An 18217-nucleotide genomic window follows, 5' to 3' on the forward strand; every position below is an offset into this window, starting at 1 on the left:
TTCCTTGTCTTGCCCCGTTAGAGCGTCTGCCCCATCATTAACATATTCGCTGAAGCGATTCTGATGACAGCGCAGTGGGGTCCCAAATAGACAATTAAGCACTGTGTTAATACCTGCTGAAACCAGGTTTATTTAGTGGTGCAATCAGGAACTTTAATAATTGAACACACTGTAAAAAGCAAAGTAGTCCTAAGTAGCAACTGCATGTGTGTTTGGACCGACACAGAAAGAGGAAATCAAAGAAAGAAAAGTAAAAGAAAAGAATGACTGGGATGAGTGAGGGGTATTTTTCTCTGGTGTACTCCATCGCTAAATTCTTGTACTTCACATATTGTAGTTCACATTTAGAGGATGCCACAATGATAAATAATTTGCTTTATTTATGTTTTAAGATTGAGTCATTTAGTTTGTAATGTAACTATTCACAAACCACCATTTCCAAAATCCTTGAATTTACAGTTTAGAGGTACTGTAGAGCTACAACTACAGTACTACAAAAACAAAAATCCATAATTTAAAAAATTAAAATAAATAAATAACTAAAGAATATCGATTTAAATCAAATAAGTCCAATTCAAAAAAAATAATAAAAAAAATCTTCAACCCTGGTAATAATACACTTCTGGTATCCCAATGGTATTTGTCAATATTTTCTGTATGTGAGTTGTATGAACAAAAGGAAATAAATCAATGATAAATATGTTTACATTTTAAATCAGCCATCCATTTTGTTGTTCAAAACACTGTCAACATATTTTAAAAAGTGCCTTTTAGTGTCATACAAAAATTTAAACAGTGATTGCACCTGTTTTTGCTTGGGTATTTGGATAAAACTAATATATACTGTTGACCTGGTGCTTATGGAGACCACCTAACATGGATATCCTTGGATTTGGAAATGCCTGCTACCCTAGTTGCCCAGGAGACCAAAAATAGAACCTCAAACTTACGAACTGACCGGTTTACCGAGCACCCCACTTTTAGCTGGAAGATTTTTACTATTTAGAACTTTCCTTTCTTAATAAGCATTATTTTTTTAAACAAAATATTCACCAAGTGTAATTTAGAAGAAAACGTGTTAAACATTCAACATACAGTAGAGTTTTTCTCAAGCAAAGGTTGCATAATATTTTATGACGGCTTAAAGCTGGCGAGATTAAACATGGGTCCAGATAACTAAGAGCACTTAAATTAACACTCATCTTATTTCTGTTTTGAAACATTGAAAGCTTTATTATTTTTTTCCATAAAAAATGTGCAGACTTTGCACTGTCATGGAAGCTTATTAAAATATGTGTATTTGTACAGGATGTTCATTGTATTTTGTAGTTGTAGAGAGAACTGAAAAATACAACACATACAGCTGTGTAAAGCTGTTTAAAGTTTTCTTTTTATTTTATTTTATTTCTTTAAATGGCTGCTTTGAAATATGTTAATTGAATTTATACTGGCTTTAACAGCTGTATAATAAAAAAAGACATTTTACCGACATACCATCAAAATGTAATAGCATGACATCCCAACCACAGAGTGAAAAGATCATTATCAAATTCTGACCAGGTGCTCTGATTCTGAACCACAATATATCAGCATTACCCGAGTGCCTGTGTAATGTCAGGTATGTCCATTATATATTATACAGTCAAAAGGGCCAGTCAAACCAGTCAAAAGGGCCAGCTTCGGATGTTTTACATTTGCTTTGTTTGGGAATGCGCAGGTCTTGAAAAAGAGAAAAGAGCACACTTTTGTACTCTCGCTGTATCTGATGACAATTTTGGACGACTCCTAAGAAGACTAGCTAGCTTTAGACTCACTTATTCATGCAGCTATGGCCACATTTATAAAAAAAATACTTCAGTTAAACTGCAGTGTATTTGAAGCACACGACCACAAACAGCAGCATGGCAGAGTGTCATGTGTGCAGTTTTCACCAAATATTGACAATATTTGAGGGTCATGGTTCAAAACTCAAGTGGGTATCTGCAAATGATTCATTTTAGGAATGGTGGTTTCAGAGTTTCACTGTTGTAAGTGCAGTGCAATTAAATCTCCCACACTACTTTATGTGCCTCACATGTAAAGTAAGAGATAACCCTGAAAACAGGGTCCACAATGGGGTTGATTTGGGCCATGCCCCTGCTTGAGAAACCACTGGAAACATTAAACATATAGTTTCCCTCTATAGTCTGATAAAAGAACAGTGTATTACTGTTTCTAAGAAAGAAAAAAAATCGAATATTCAAACTTTGATGCTAATTTTATACCAATATTAGACTTTATATGTAGAATTCTGGGAATTATCTTCTGGGAATTATTTTCTGTAGTGGGAAGCATGCTTTAGTATAAGAGTAAAATCCAGGTTTCCAACAACTAGTAACTTGCACACAATGTATTCTTTACCAACTGCTTGCTGTTTGACTGTTTTTACTCTTTACATAGAAATATCTATTCAATTACATGAAAGCATACATATATATTTTAATAGTGTGGTTACCCAACAGTCAAAATAAATAATGATATGGAAATGTTATGCATGGAAGGGTGCTGGTATGCAGATTATTACCCTCATCACTTCCAGCTGTGCACCAGCTGCAAGGCGGTTGGCCAGTCACAAAAATCTGCCTAAAACAACACAGACATAATAATGAACTAAATTCAGTGCAGGGGACTAATGTTCACCATATATTTGGAAATGTCTTTGCTCCTACTGGAACATCTGACCGCAGTCTGGTGGTCCCTAGTTACCTCCTGCCTGTCAGCGAGCCGGTATGGCAACCGCAGTTCCAGACTGTTAGAGAAAACTGGCAGCATTCATATTTATTTTTGACGGCCGGTATTTCATATTTATTGCATATGTTTTGAAAGTGTTTAGTAGTAGTTGAAGACCCATGAATACATGCTGTACATTTATTCCACACACTCTCTTAAGTTCATACACCTACATTACCAATACCGATAAGTGTTAATGACAAGAAACAATTTTAGTAGCCACCTGTATAAAGCTGACATAGATAGATTTGCAATCACTTTGGTGGCCCAGTTAATTAACATACCGGTATATACAGTATATATATATATATATATATATATATACGCTATCCGGTTCAGCCCTGTACTGCGGTCCGTACCGTACCGCCATTGGCGAGTGTGACAGAAATATGATGAGTTTTGGTTGTAAATCTCCCTCCTGACCTGTGAGGGCGCTAAGCAGCGAAAGGGGAAGGCTTTGGAACGGCTGGTTTGACAGTTCTTTCCCCGGGCCGGGAAGTCGTCAGTCTGGAAGAAGGCGAGACTCCATTGCAGGAACGTATTGACCCGGAAGGGAAACGATGTAGCAACTGCAGACAGTAGAGACAGCTGCAATCGTTTACCAAGGGGTCATGCGTGATAGCATAAAGGGGACGGAGGATTGTAAATCTTTTCCTTCACTTGGTTCAGCGAAGCATGGAACTGGAAGGACCAGGAGAGTTCCCAAATTGTATTGAAAAACAAAGAGTTTGTGAGTGTTTTGTTTGTTTGTAGCACTGTTAGTAATTGTCTTTTGGTTTTGTAAATTCACTAGACTGCTAACACGTCTCCAGAGCTGTCGCCTTGGGCCAGCACTAACCGGAACAACAACGCCATAGTCACTGTTTATTGTTATCACCCACCCCGAGGACTACAGCACGCACCCGGACTAGTGACCATGTTTAGTATTATTGTGGGGCGGATAACGTGTTATTATAATTTGGTTTTGCAAACCATTATTATCGTTTCCTTCCGTGCTTTACACATGGGTGTGTATTGCCAGAGAATTATTGTCGCCAGACCGGGAGTTTTACAAAACAAAGACCCCTTTTCCAAACTGGATTACAGTTTCCTTTTGTGTGATTATTCGGGCACTGCGTGACCTCTGCACCTGTTTCTACTCAGCAGCCACTTTGCCACACGTGGTGTCAGACACGGGATATGGATCGCAACGCACTAGCGGAGCTGCTGGAGGCACTGGATAGCAGACGGGTCACAGAGGAGAGAAGGAGATAGGAGCGCTACACTGCACTCATTGAAAGTGTAGGACTGGCACTTTCCACAGCACCAGCCCCTACCGCAACACCAGCAATGTCGGCACCGAAGGCTGGGACGATGAAGATGACGGTGGAGGATGACCCAGAGGCGTACTTGGTGGTGTTTGAAAGGATGGCTACCACGCGTCATGGCTACCACCCCGGGAGATCTGGGCAAGCCAGCTGGGACTCTGCCTGATCGGGGAGGCTCAGGCAGCCTACCAAACCATGGGCGACCTCAGCCCTGCCAGTTATGACCTGGTCAAGCTGGACATTCTCCGCCGCCTCAACATTACAGCAGAGACCCACCGGGTATGGTTCAGGGAGTACCGAAGATCCCCAGAGACATGCCCCAGGGTGGTTGCGGAGCGGTTGTCTGACCACACGGTTCACTGGCTGACCCCCAAGAAGAAACCAACCTGGAAATGGAGGAAGCAGTGGTGGTGGAGCAATTCTGCCAGGTGGTAGGCGCTGATACCCAAGTCTGGATAGGGCGCCACAACCCCGACACCCTGGAAGCCACCGTAAAACTGGCGGAGGATACTGTCGGTTCCCGCCCCTCGGAGCAGCAGACCCCTACCTCTCTCTCCTCTAACACCACCCCTACCATCAGTCCCGGGACCCAGACCTCCAAGACCGCCGACCCCAATGGGCCCCCTTGCCTTCTCTTCATGGAGACCAAGGTTGGCCCACAGCTGGGGTAGAGGTGCTGCCCCTGCCCCGTTGCCATACCAGCAACGGGACAAATACATAACCAATGTTCCGTCACCTGGTAGTAGGGGTGACGGAAAGGTTGCCACACCCAGTTATTCTGGGCCGAGACTGGCCAAAATTCAAACAATTAATGCAAATAATGGCAGTCTCAGCCGCACACGTAAATGTGGCAGAAGAAAAGAAAAGGAAACAAATTTGTGATTGGTGTTTCCTTTTCAAGCTGAAATGCTTTCTCCTATTTTCCGACAAGGCTGGGGTCTCGTGGGAGAATGCTTGAATGGTAACAAACGCCAGTCAAAAGGAGAGGGCGAGGTTACTGGGCCATCAAGGGCAGATGCTACTCCGGCCCCTCTCAATATACCGGACATGTGGTACTCAAGCGTGGTCATAGTGTGGGGCCAACATAATGACTCATCACTAGTGCACACTTGGGGGCAGATCTAGTCTATTGAAGTTAAGGATGTTGATGGCGCTGGGGCACTAGTATAGCCACATAGTAATCAAGGGGCAATTACTGTATAGGATGAATCTAGCCGCGGGCACAGGACAGCCTGTAACACAATTATTGGTTCCCCCATCTTGTCGGACCGAGGTCATAAGGCTGGCGCATGATATCCCTTTTGAAGGGGAACCTCGGAGCTGACAAGACAAGGGAACGGATATTGGCTCGATTCTATTGGATAGGTCTTCATACTGATGTGTCGAAATATGAAGCCACATGCCCAGACTGCCAGCTAGTGCGCCCCACCTCTTTGGTTCCACTGCCGATTATTTCCACTCCTTTTGAACGCATGGCAATGGACATAGTGGGCCCTTTGCTACAAATTTTTTTACCCCGTTTTCTCCCCAATTTAGAAGGTGAATTATGAAATTAGACAGCCCGATCGCTGCAATGAACGTGTAATTTATCATATAAATTTACTAAAGCACTGGCAGACAGGGAGGTCTTGTTTATAGCCCCAGGCAATATAGAGGATGATTTAGGCCCCTGTCCAGAGACTCCTAGCACAAAAATCATTTCGATGGGGGAACAGTTGGTTCCAGATCAGCAACGGGGAGCTGAGTAAGCTTATTGAGGAGTTCAGTGATGTTCATTCTGACTTGCCCGGTAGAACTAACTTGGTTGAATATGACATTATCTCTCCACTAGGTGTCACTGTGTGGGAGAGACCTTACCGGATCCCAGAAAGTTGATGAAGTGGCGTTCGCAAAGAGGTATGGGACATGCTCGAGCTTGGGGTGATTGAACCTTCCAGGAGCGAGTGGTGCCGTCCTATTGTCATAGTGGCCAAGAAAGACGGCACCAACTGCTTCTGTGTGGATTTCAGATAGGTAAACGCTATTGCCAAGTTCGATGCATACCCTATGCCTCGGTTCGATAAACTTTTAGATAGACTGGGAAAGGCAAGGTTTATTTCCACTCTGGACCTGACAAAGGGATACTGGCAGATCCCCTTAACCCGCAGTTCTAGAGAGAAAACTGCATTTTCAACACCAGAAGGGCTGTTTCACTTTAAAACCATGCCGTTTGGGCTACATGGTCCGCCCGCTGCCTTTCAGAGACTGATGGACCAGGTTTTACGCCCACATCATGAATATGCAGCAGTGTATATTGATGACGTGGTCATTTACAGCTCTAACTGGCGAGAGCATTTGGCTAGGATTGCAGCCGTCCTTCAGTCTTTAAGGGTAGCCCGGCTGACATCTGACTTGAGAAAGTGCACGTTTGCCAAAACAGGAACTTGATATTTGAGATTTTTAATGGGGAATGGAAGGGTGAGACCCGTGGTCACCAAAATCCAATCTTTGGTTGACGCAGCGATCCCCAAAACCAAGACTTAGGTGAGGTCACTACTGGGATTAGTCGGTTATTACCGCCGCTTTATCCCCGAGTATGCCATAGTGGTTAACCCTTTAGTTGACCTCACTAAGAAGAGTGCTCCAAATTTAATTAAATGGTCAGCTGAGTGTCAGTGGGCGTTTGATACTATTAAGCGTAGACTTTGCCAGGCCCCCACTCTTATCACACCGGATTTCACCAAGAGATTCATCCTTCACACCAATGCGTTGGACGTGGGTTTGTGTGCTGTCTTGTCTCAAAAGGTAGATGGAGTAGAACACCTGATACTGTATCTCAGCAAAAAGATGCTACCTCGGGAGCGTAACTACTCCGTAGTCGAAAAGGAGTGTTTGGCCATTAAGCGGGCTACTCACTCTTTACGATACTACCTGCTGGGACGCTCATTTGATCTTGTCACAGACCACGCCCCCACTCAAGTGGTTAAGTGGTTTTTCTCTACTGAAGTAAATCCCAGATCAGGCTCCCAAAGCTGATTAATGGCTCAGGACTCTGTTTATCAGTCTTAAAACACGCTTCATGTGGCTGTGACACTGCCGGTGTTGTAACCAATTCAGTACCTCCTCAGAAATCTGTATCCCCTGGCACATTGCGCATCCGTAAAATGAGATTGTCCAACAGGCACGTCTAATTTTTCTTTTGCTTGTGTCTGAGGTAAAATATGAGTGATGTCTACAAGCAGCAGTTGTCGGCTGCATTTCCCAATCATTTAATAACTTTTCCGACAGGATGGCATGAGTTAATGTATTAACTATGCAACCTACCTGTTTATAAATGATTGTGCCGATTTCAAAGTAGCCTGGAATAAACACGAGTCATGTAAATGATATTAAAAATGCATAATGTTTTACATATAATGTTATTGTTTACAGATATTTGTTTATATATTTATTTTATATACAGTACACACACAAGATTGGTATTGACAGTGAGAAACACAGGGGATACCAAATTAGACAGCTGACAATATCTTCATCTATGGCTGTATTAATTGGCATCCCCTGTGCATTTCAGGCAGTGGGTCTCCTAGAAATGTCAAACTTGCAGTGTGTCTACCTGTTACCCATTATCACACACAAAGGGTTTGATTGATATTAGGTGTATTTACAGTGAGAAACAAATTACACAGCTGACAATATCTTAGTCTATGGCTTTCTGTTTACTGATGTTTTAATGTTCTGCTATTTTTAATGTTATTTTATCCTGTTCATTTTCTTGATAGAGAACAAATTTTGTATAATTTAAAAAGATAATTGCTTGAGGGTAAACACTGTCCCATGTTGCATGGGAAAGAGAATTTAAAAGATCACATGACATGTTCACAGGCTCTGGTTTATTTCATGACAATATATGAAATCCACATGTTGTTTGTTGTGTTGTATATTGTCATAACTTCTCATTAAAGCCTCTGTGGGATTTGGCTTTGTAGGTATTGTGTTTTTTTTTTTTTTTTACTGTAGCGCTTTTTATAAAGTTAATGCTTTAAGTCTTAGGAGTATGCAGTGTTTTATTGCAGTATGCAGTGTTTCCTTCATTGCACTAGTTCCAGTCTTTTTAAAACTGAGAGAACAAAAGTTTGCTGGCCCAGTGTTTGTGTGATGGACCGGCCACATACCGGTCCACTCTCTGTACTGGACTTCCTTAAGGTGTACCGGACCTGTACGGGTCTTCCATAGATTTGGATGGTACCACTCACGGAACCTGGTCCGGTCCGCATCCCTAATATATATATATATTTATATATATATATATATATATACAGTACTGTGCAGAAGTTTTAGGCAGGTGTGAAAAAATGCTGTAAAGTAAGAATGCTTTCAAAAATGGACATGTTAATAGATTATATTTATCAATTAACTAAATGCAAAGTGAGTGAATAGAAGAAAAATCTAAATCAAATCCATATTTGGTGTGACCACCCTTTGCCTTCAAAACAGCATCAATTCTTCTAGGTACACTTGCACAAAGTCAGGGATTTTGTAGGCATATAGTCAGGTGTATGATTAAACAATTATACCATACAGGTGCTAATGATCATCAATTCAATATGTAGGTTGAAACACAATCATTAACTGAAACAGAAACAGCTGTGTAGGAGGAATAAAACTGGGTAAGGAACAGCCAAACTCAGCTAACAAGGTGAGGTTGCTGAAGACAGTTTACTGTCAAAAGTCATACACCATGGCAAGACTGAGCACAGCAACAAGACACAAGGTATTTATACTGCATCAGCAAGGTTTCTCCCAGGCAGAAATTTCAAGGCAGACAGGGGTTTCCAGATGTGCTGTCCAAGCTCTTTTGAAGAAGCACAAAGAAACGGGCAACGTTGAGGACCGTAGACGCAGTGGTCGGCCAAGGAAACTTACTGCAGCAGATGAAAGACACATCATGCTTACTTCCCTTCGCAATCGGAAGATGTCCAGCAGTCAGTGCCATCAGCTCAGAATTGGCAGAAAACAGTGGGACCCTGGTACACCCATCTACTGTCCGGAGAAGTCTGGTCAGAAGTGGCCTTCATGGAAGACTTGCGGCCAAAAAGCCATACCTCCGACGTGGAAACAAGGCCAAGCGACTCAACTATGCACGAAAACACAGGAACTGGGGTGCAGAAAAATGGCAGCAGGTGCTCTGGACTGATGAGTCAAAATGTGAAATATTTGGCTGTAGCAGAAGGCAGTTTGTTCGCCGAAGGGCTGGAGAGCGGTACACGAATGAGTGTCTGCAGGCAACAGTGAAGCATGGTGGAGGTTCCTTGCAATTTTGGGGCTGCATTTCTGCAAATGGAGTTGGGGATTTGGTCAGAATTAATGGTCTCCTCAATGCTGAGAAGTACAGGCAGATACTTATCCATCATGCAATACCATCAGGGAGGCATCTGATTGGCCCCAAATTTATTCTGCAGCATGACAACGACCCCAAACATACAGCGAAAGTCATTAAGAACTATCTTCAGCGTAAAGAAGAACAAGGAGTCCTGGAAGTGATGGTATGGCCCCCACAGAGCCCTGATCTCAACATCATCGAGTCTGTCTGGGATTACATGAAGAGAGAGAAGCAACTGAGGCTGCCTAAATCCACAGAAGAACTGTGGTTAGTTCTCCCAAGATGTTTGGGTCAACCTACCTGCCGAGTTCCTTTAAAAACTGTGTGCAAGTGTACCTAGAAGAATTGATGCTGTTTTGAAGGCAAAGGGTGGTCACACCAAATATTGATTTGATGTAGATTTTTCTCCTGTTCACTCACTTTGTATTTTGTTAATTGATAAATATAAACTATTAACATGTCTATTTTTGAAAGCATTCTTACTTTACAGCATTTTTTCACACCTGCCTAAAACTTTTGCACAGTACTGTGTATATATATATATATATATATATATATATATATATATATATATATATATATATATATATATATATATATATATATGTGTGTGTGTGTGTGTTACGGCGTGTACAATCGGTAAATCTATAGATTAAACGGTAAATGTGTAGATTTACCAGCTCAGCAGTCAATGTATAAAATAACTAAGGAGATTGTTGTAATACTACACCATTTGAGGTGAATTAGGAAATAAAGTAACGTCAGGGAGCTTAATGGCACAAAAAAAAAAGATTTCTGTAAGATCTGTTACGTACTTGGGTAAATTAACTATTATTTATTTTTCTTAAACTCCAGCCTTATTATTTTTTTTTGTATTGTTTGATTAATCTTTCTAAACTTCATTGCATCCTATTTTCAATATTATTATTATTATTATTATTATTATTATTATTATTATTATTATTATTATTATTATTATTATTAGTGCTGATGCGCCAGGGAGGCAAAATAAGCTGATCCCTGGAGCCAGCATTACACTTCAGCCATTAACACCAGACAGAAGGATATCTACATCATCATATGGAAGGAAACGTAAATGGATGGAGACACATATGGATCACATTAGTTTACTGTAAAGCTACGTCTTAGTTGGTGCTTATCTTGGCGAGAGCCGAGTTCAAATCAGCATGAAGTTTTAACATCTACTCTCGTGTAATGGAAATCATAATAATAATAATAATAATAATAATAATAATAATAATAATAATAATAATAATAATAATAATAATAATAATATAGTATTGTGAATTGTTGCAAGACAATGATCATGGATGTAAGTAAAAAAGATCATTTACTACCATCTTAGTTATTTAACCACTAACCACAGCTGCTTGGTCAAAGAGTCTGCCCAGCACGTCATCAAGCCCTTGCTCGAGCCGGAAGTCACGGGAGCGAGCTAAAAAATCAGCTCCCATGGCTTCCAGCTCGGGATCGGGTCGGTCCTGAGCGGAGGCAGCCAAGCCATACTCCTGCGCTAGCTCCGCGTCCTCCCCCCCAGATTCTTCACCAATCGCCCCCACCTGAATCTTCTCGGACTCCATCCATTGTCAGCCCTCATTCTTAGCGGTCCGGCATTCCCATATAGTTTTAAAGGGTTTAAAGTTATGGCAATACCACTCCAGGTTGTGAAAGGGGAAGATCTCTCCAATTACTTCCTCTTTCTTAGCCAATAGGGATGATGGGTCTGTCAGAGCAGCCAACCAGTCTTTGAACTGCAGCCAACCAATCTTTGAATTCCATAGCGGGGCAATCCCGAGCGATGTGGCTCACCTCCCTGCACGTCCAACATCTCAATGGACTAGTTTCTCACTCTGAAGCTTCAGTAAGAGGTTGGAATACTGGAGCCATCAAAGAGGCTTGGCGGTAAGATGGCTGCGTGAGACCCCGGTCTGACACCGCAGCAGCCCGTGGGTAACCCCACCCTGCCCCGGTTCCTGGGCAGGGAGCGCCCGTCATCACCCCCCATCCAGAAACCTGACTACCCCTCCCCCCCAGTCCCTTCGCCCTCCCTGGGGCCAGTAGAGGGGGTGATACTGGAGTTGCACTCTTTCCAGGCAGCTTAGCTTGCGTTGATTCTGCTGCCTGGTACTGCCCCGCCAATCTGACTGCCTGATCCAGAGTGGCGGGTGCCTGTCGTTGTAGCCATATACGCAATCCCAGAGCTAAGCACTCCAGGAACCGCTCGACCATGATCACCTCCACCAGCCTGGCTTTGGTGGTCGCATCCGGGTTCAGCCAGCCCATGGTGTAATCCTTAAGCCGATGCGCGATGGCCTGGGGTGCTCCTCTGCCAAGACCTCTTTTTTCTTTATGCAAGCAATTTTCTAAAATGTGGGTGGAGAATACAACTCGGATGCCTGATGACCGATCTCAGCATAAAGTGTATGAGCAAGTAATCTCAGTATATAGTGTATGCGTCTCAGTATACAACGTGTGTCTCAGTATGTAGTGTATGTGTCTCAGTATATAGTGTGCATTTCAGTATAGAGCGTATACATACAAGTGGCAGTATAAAAAGAGTGGCAATTTCATAATGTGATATCTTGTAACAATTGTAAGTCGCCCTGGATAAGGGTGTCTGCTAAGAAATAAATAATAATAATAATAGTGTATGCATTTCAGTATGTAGTGTATGCAATTTCAATATATAGTGTATGTATTTCAGTATACAGTGTATGCATTTCAGTATAGCGTATATGCGTCTCAGTATAGAGTGTATGTGTCTCAGAATATAGTGTATGCATTTCAGCATATAGTGTATGTGAATATCAGTGGCTGAATTATGTCCCAAACAGCACCTCATAAGTAAGGACAAACCTGGCACTGTGTGTATGGGTAGAGCTCCCTAAAGCCCACTGCTATGGAAGTCACTCTCTCTCCTTGCGTTGCTGTCTCCTAGCAGCATTGCTGTAGGGGCAGGCCTTTCTACAGAGGCTCTGATCAGACTGTGAAATGGGATATTATTATTATTATTTATTTCTTAGCAGACGCCCTTATGCAGGGCGACTTACAGTCGTAAACAAAAATACATTTCAAGAATCGCGGTACAAGTATTAATACAATTTAGAGCGAGGGATATAATACAACGGTGAGTTTTCAGTATATCAGTTACTTTTCTTTGTCATTAGTGATTGATGAGTACTTGGATATAGAACTGTTTGCTGTTTTTGCATTCTCTGTATACTAGCTTTCACAAAGTGTTAGGACACAGGTGCCTAAATTCTTACTGGAGGTTAATGCACCGTTAGCAGGCACCTTTACAGACACGCACACACACTTTCTGACACATCCATGTAAAGGCAAAGTATCAGTTTAAGGCACCTATAATGACACAGTATAAAATAACAATTTCCTGAGCATTCATCATGGTGAATGCTGATAGAGCAAAGCAGTCTGAAATAGCAACCTTCTCTTGTGGGTTTTGTTAGTCCTGGAACACAGTCAGCCCTCTTCTGTGTTCTTTTGTACAATTGGAAACATGTGGGTTGTTTTGTTTTTGCTGTCAACCACTTTAAAGGATATGGAAGAAAGAAATAAGGAATTATACTATGCAAAAGTATAATTGCAAAGTCTGAAAGAAAGTTGTGGCTAAAGAGCTAAGGGTATTTTTTAAAGATTTCTTTCTTTAAGCATTGTATGCTTTTTAAAAAAAAGATAGACATAATAATTAACGTGTCCAAATCAATATAAAAAGAAGATAGCCCTCGCTTTAAGAATATACCGTAGATAGTTTTGTTATGGTTAAAAAAAAAAAGCTTTTTAGATAGATGCATCTACTTTGTTTTTTGTTGGTCCCTTAGCCAATAAAAAATACTAGCTATAACCTCTCCATGTGTGCAGGAGGTACAGGAACTACATTTTGTATAAGTCACTTTACATATTGCATGCTTGGCAATAGCCCAGTTAAATTTAATTAAAAAAAAAAAATGCAATAGGGAGATGTAATCATCTTAAAAAACATACTCAACATACAAATTGAACTTGAACACAAAACTGTACTGGCAGTCGCATGGGGGATACACACAAGCACCCCTGTAATTCAATCATGTCAATTAAATGCTTTTAGTTTTTATTTTGGTCAATGAAAAAAAGAAGGGTTTTGGCCTTCATATTCAGCATCTATTTAAAATCTGGCCTAGTGAGTTCCAGTGGTCTCATCCCTGCTCTATACATCTCAAAATAATTACCATTACACCTGGCACTGAACAATGCCATACCTGTATGATGAAGAGATAAATTGACAGATGAATATACACACTTCATAAAACAATACATATTATGATGCAATCATTCTGGTTGATTGTATATTGCATGTTGCCCAATGATCTTTAAGTTTACCATGTTATTGTTGTATAGTATTTTCCCATACTTATACTCTGTTGTTTATCATGGTTTGCAATGTTTGTTTTACTATGCTTTACAATATCATGCATACACCGTGCACTACTTTTCCCACTACAGTTAACTTCTCCTAAAAGGGGAATAATTTGGCGCCACCAGATGTTTTTCAATCTTGTTTCTACTCCCAAGTGTAGGACATTCCTTCAGTATGTGTTCAAGGTCCATTGGGGGAATGGCAGCCCAGGCTTTAGTTTTGTGTACAGTGTACTAAAACATAGTTATAGCTCTGCATTTAGAGATTAGCTTTTGTCATTCTGTTTGTTACTATGTTATACAAGCATTTGTGGTTTTGAGAAGGAGGTGTCTTTTTGCAAGCAGAAGTACAGGTATGCGGGCATGTGTGACAAAGACCCTGTTCACACTACTGTGCTGCCCAGGGCTGCCGCATATTTAGGTCTGCAACCCCATTCACATTTGCGGTTTAAGGCGCCTTTGCGCGTTCACATATGTGACTGAAAAGCAGGCCTAAAATGTGACGAATTGCTGTTTTTTTTTTTTTTTTTTTTTTTATAGAATGATAACCTGCACTTAGAATGGAAGAGCTACCGGGATAAACAGTAATCCTTGATTTGTAGCAGATGTTTCTTATTAATATATATTTTTTCAGTGCAACACAGTAGCAATTTTATGGTACCTATTAAAAAGAACCATATATATTATTGACTATTTTGATGTTATGGTGTGTAATGGGGTGACGGTCCGAGCTTAACCCCACCCACAATCACATTATTCTCTCAAGAACACTGAGGTATTTAGAACGCAGGAAACAGCCACTTGCTAGTGTTCACAGGTATAAATAAGTATTTTCGTAACGGATACTTCACTCAGATTGCAAATGACTAACAGGTTGTACATACAATGTATGACATTCACAAGACACGCTCACGACTGACCACCCAATACTTCTGCTCTCTCCTAAGGAAAGACATGGCATTAAATAATCCCCAGCCACGCCTACTCCTAACAGGATTAATTATTCAATAACCGGTTACACCTGGAATCATTTTATACAAAAATAAAATATTATTTAACATTCATTCCATTTACAATAAACATTCATATATTTTACATTACACACGTTTCTTCTCATTTATACGTATTTGTTTAACCTGCACGAATACCGTCTTTGTTCATAAACACGATCGTTAAATTATTCCATTGTTTACTCGTTATTATTATCATTGTCATTATTATTCTCCAGTCCCTAACCATTACCAGTAAAGACTGAACATTAGCATTACAAGCAAGACTGAATAATTACCATTCACGTGAAATAATTACCATTCAATATTACCATTTAATATTGATCCACTGCCGTCTTGCCTAGCAGAGCATTCACCTTTCTATTTACCTTTCGCACTTGTGGGAGAATGGGAGTACTGAGCGACGTAACCATATTGGTCATGTGATACGAAAAGACGGCACTAAGTCTGCTTTGCGTTCTTATATATGTAAAGGCTGGCCCTGGACTATAGGACTATAGAAACTAGGACTCCTGACCTCAATCATTTTAAAATTGCCTTCTGGTGTATTGCATTTTACAGTGATGACAATGATAAAAAAGATAAATAAAAAAAAAAAAAAAAAAAAAAACACAAGCACAAATACAAAATTGAAACACCCAGCCAATACTTTGGTTCAGATGCTAATATCTATTCCAAACCAGATAACCTGGTTGATGACAAGATTTGAGGAAATACTAGTGGTTTCTGGGTCTACAGTATTAAATAGCCTCCAATGGTAAAATCTTTGAATGACTTTTTAACACCAAAAATAATAAAGTTTTAAGTCCACTTATTTTATTTTATTAAATTATATACTGACATTTTACAAATGTCAGGAGTCTCAAAGTTCTAAGGATGTTAAACACATACAGTACCTATCCTTTTCTAGAAGATGGCATGTTATTATGTAAACATTTCTTACCATTAAGAATATATTGCATTTGTTCATAAAAAGGACATTTAAATGATAAAAGTCAGTTTACACGTTATTAGTGGAATTCAGCCAAACTTTCTAATGTTTTTTAATGCGCATTTCAGAGGAATTACTGTAGTTGCTGACTATCCAAAGTGTATTCATTTTCACATTACATATTTAAATCATTGGAAACTTTGAGACATTCCAAATGGAATAACAAATGTGTTTTTATTTGAAAATAATTGATTTATAAGACACTGTTTCAATACAAGTGGCAGTATAAAAGAGTGGCAATTTTCAATGCTGCTTTCCTAAACCTTATAAAAGTATACTACAGTAAATTTGCACAGCACTTTTGTAGTTTACTATGCTTTGACCATGCTTATATTTACCTTGCTTTACCCCTTTAACCATGTCCTTTACTATGGTTTACTCTACATGACTATCATATACCATGCTTGCCTGTGCTATGATTTCACTGTGATTGTTCAGTGCTTTGTTGTACTTGGTGTGACAGGATGGCTGTAGTGGTGACGTCAGGCCAGAATGCATGGACAAAAACAAAGAAAGCGCTGCGGTGCAAAAGACACTGCAGCGCCGCTTATTTTCAATAAACAACAAAAATAAAATAAACACTTTTAACAAACAGAAACACTTGCTCACAGAGCAAAATACAAGTTTAAACAAAATATTCACAAACACTAAACATAAACAATAGGTCAGGCAGGGCAGTTGCAGTTGCTGTCACTGTTCCTATTTATATTTTAGTTTCGTTTTCTCTCTTGTCTCCTCCGCTCTCGTTCTCCACTTCCGAACACCCACCCAGAACACCGAAAGTTGCAGACTTTTATGCAGGTGACCCGATTAGCAACAATTAAACAATTAATTAACTCTGGAGATGGTCGCTTTCTGCACGAGGTTTTTAATGTGGATGGGGCTTCCCATCCACGCTGCCAAATAGATCCAAAACAAACTACGGCTTCTCACCGTCATATATATTTAAATAAATACACATAAATAAATAAATAAATAAATAAATAAATAATAATAATAATAATACAAAACAAATACAAAATAATAAATTGCACAGGGGCGGGTGGGTACCCATTCTAAAATAAATAAATAATACTTTTGTTTTAAATACCATCAAATAAAAACAATACTTTAACAGCAAGGCTTCCTCGCCCTGTCACACTTGGCTGTGTTTTTTATCATGGAATGTTTTTTATCATGGAATGACACTGTAAAAATGTAGACCAGTGTCATTGACCCCTAGTGCACAGTGAAACATATGTAAACAGTTAGTACATTTCACAACCATTTATTTATTTTATATATAATTCATTTAAACTAGAGAGTTCTCAAATTGAATTGCAGCAACATCACTTATTTATAAAAACAAAGGAAATCAGATAAACTAAACAAGAAATATGAAGGAAAAAAATATTTTAATCTTCAAGAAAATAAATATACTGTACAGTTCAAAAAGTGTACTTTAACAGTAATTAATGATTTAGCAAGACACATCAGCCTTTGAATGTTTATTGGATATTCTGACAGAAGCTTTTTTAAAGACAATAACCTTAAGCCTTGTAGGTTGATGACTTCCCTCTAGGAGAATGTGCTGTGATCGCTGTGAACAAAATTATAGTTTTACAAGCACACCTACTCTACACACAACACTGCAGTTTTAAAAATGTATACAGTTGGCTTTGCCATGTGTTCTGACGTGTATACACACCCTTTGTATTCCTCTTACTCTTTAAAAACTTTCTTTTTCGACAGGGCTTGAAGATGTATAGTATAAGCGGGGCTATCTTAATGTGAGATTATTGCTGTTGTAATGTTGTAGAATCTCCCTCCATAAATGTCTTCCCCCAGTTGACTAATAACTTGGCACATGTGAATACAAATAATAAAAAAAGTAGCGAGGAGATAAAAAATAATAATAATACATAGAACACAAGAAGCAGTAACAGTAAAATTGTGAGGATATTTAAAAATAAACCTCCCCGGGTGTTTGCCAACACATGAGAAATTATTATTTTCACTTCTATATGCTCTGGTTATTGTAATAAATTGGTATGCGCTAGACGCGAACTACAAATCATACGCTTCAAAGACAAGCCTCTTACCATACAAATAAAGAGCAAGCTCTCTAATCGAAAGGTAAATTCTGTATGTCAAAATGATTAACTCATCAGCCTCTAGGAGGAGATCCATTAAGTATCACCAAGGTCAGTCATGTTTGTATTGTTTTGTATTGTGTACTGCAGTATCTCTCTCTTGATCTTCTAGTGGTGCAGAAAATGGACATTGTGACAGAAGGCATGGAATTTTCACACAAGTCTTACTCAGAGAAGCTCACAGCTGTGGAGAGTGACTTGAAGAAGCTGGG

General features: G+C 39.8%; 1 protein-coding gene across 2 annotated transcripts in view; it reads left to right on the forward strand.

Moving 5' to 3' along the window:
• LOC117399568 (collectin-12-like) overlaps window positions 1-18217 on the forward strand; it is a 101744-nt gene that overhangs the window by 64156 nt on the left and 19371 nt on the right. For both annotated transcript variants that reach the window (XM_033998844.3, XM_059022537.1), the window contains one exon: window positions 18118-18216. In XM_033998844.3, coding sequence (XP_033854735.2) covers window positions 18118-18216 — 99 coding nt within the window. The remainder of the gene's footprint in view (window positions 1-18117; window position 18217) is intronic.

This window comes from Acipenser ruthenus, chromosome 4 (assembly GCF_902713425.1).
Source record: "Acipenser ruthenus chromosome 4, fAciRut3.2 maternal haplotype, whole genome shotgun sequence".
NCBI classification, from domain to species: domain Eukaryota; kingdom Metazoa; phylum Chordata; class Actinopteri; order Acipenseriformes; family Acipenseridae; genus Acipenser; species Acipenser ruthenus.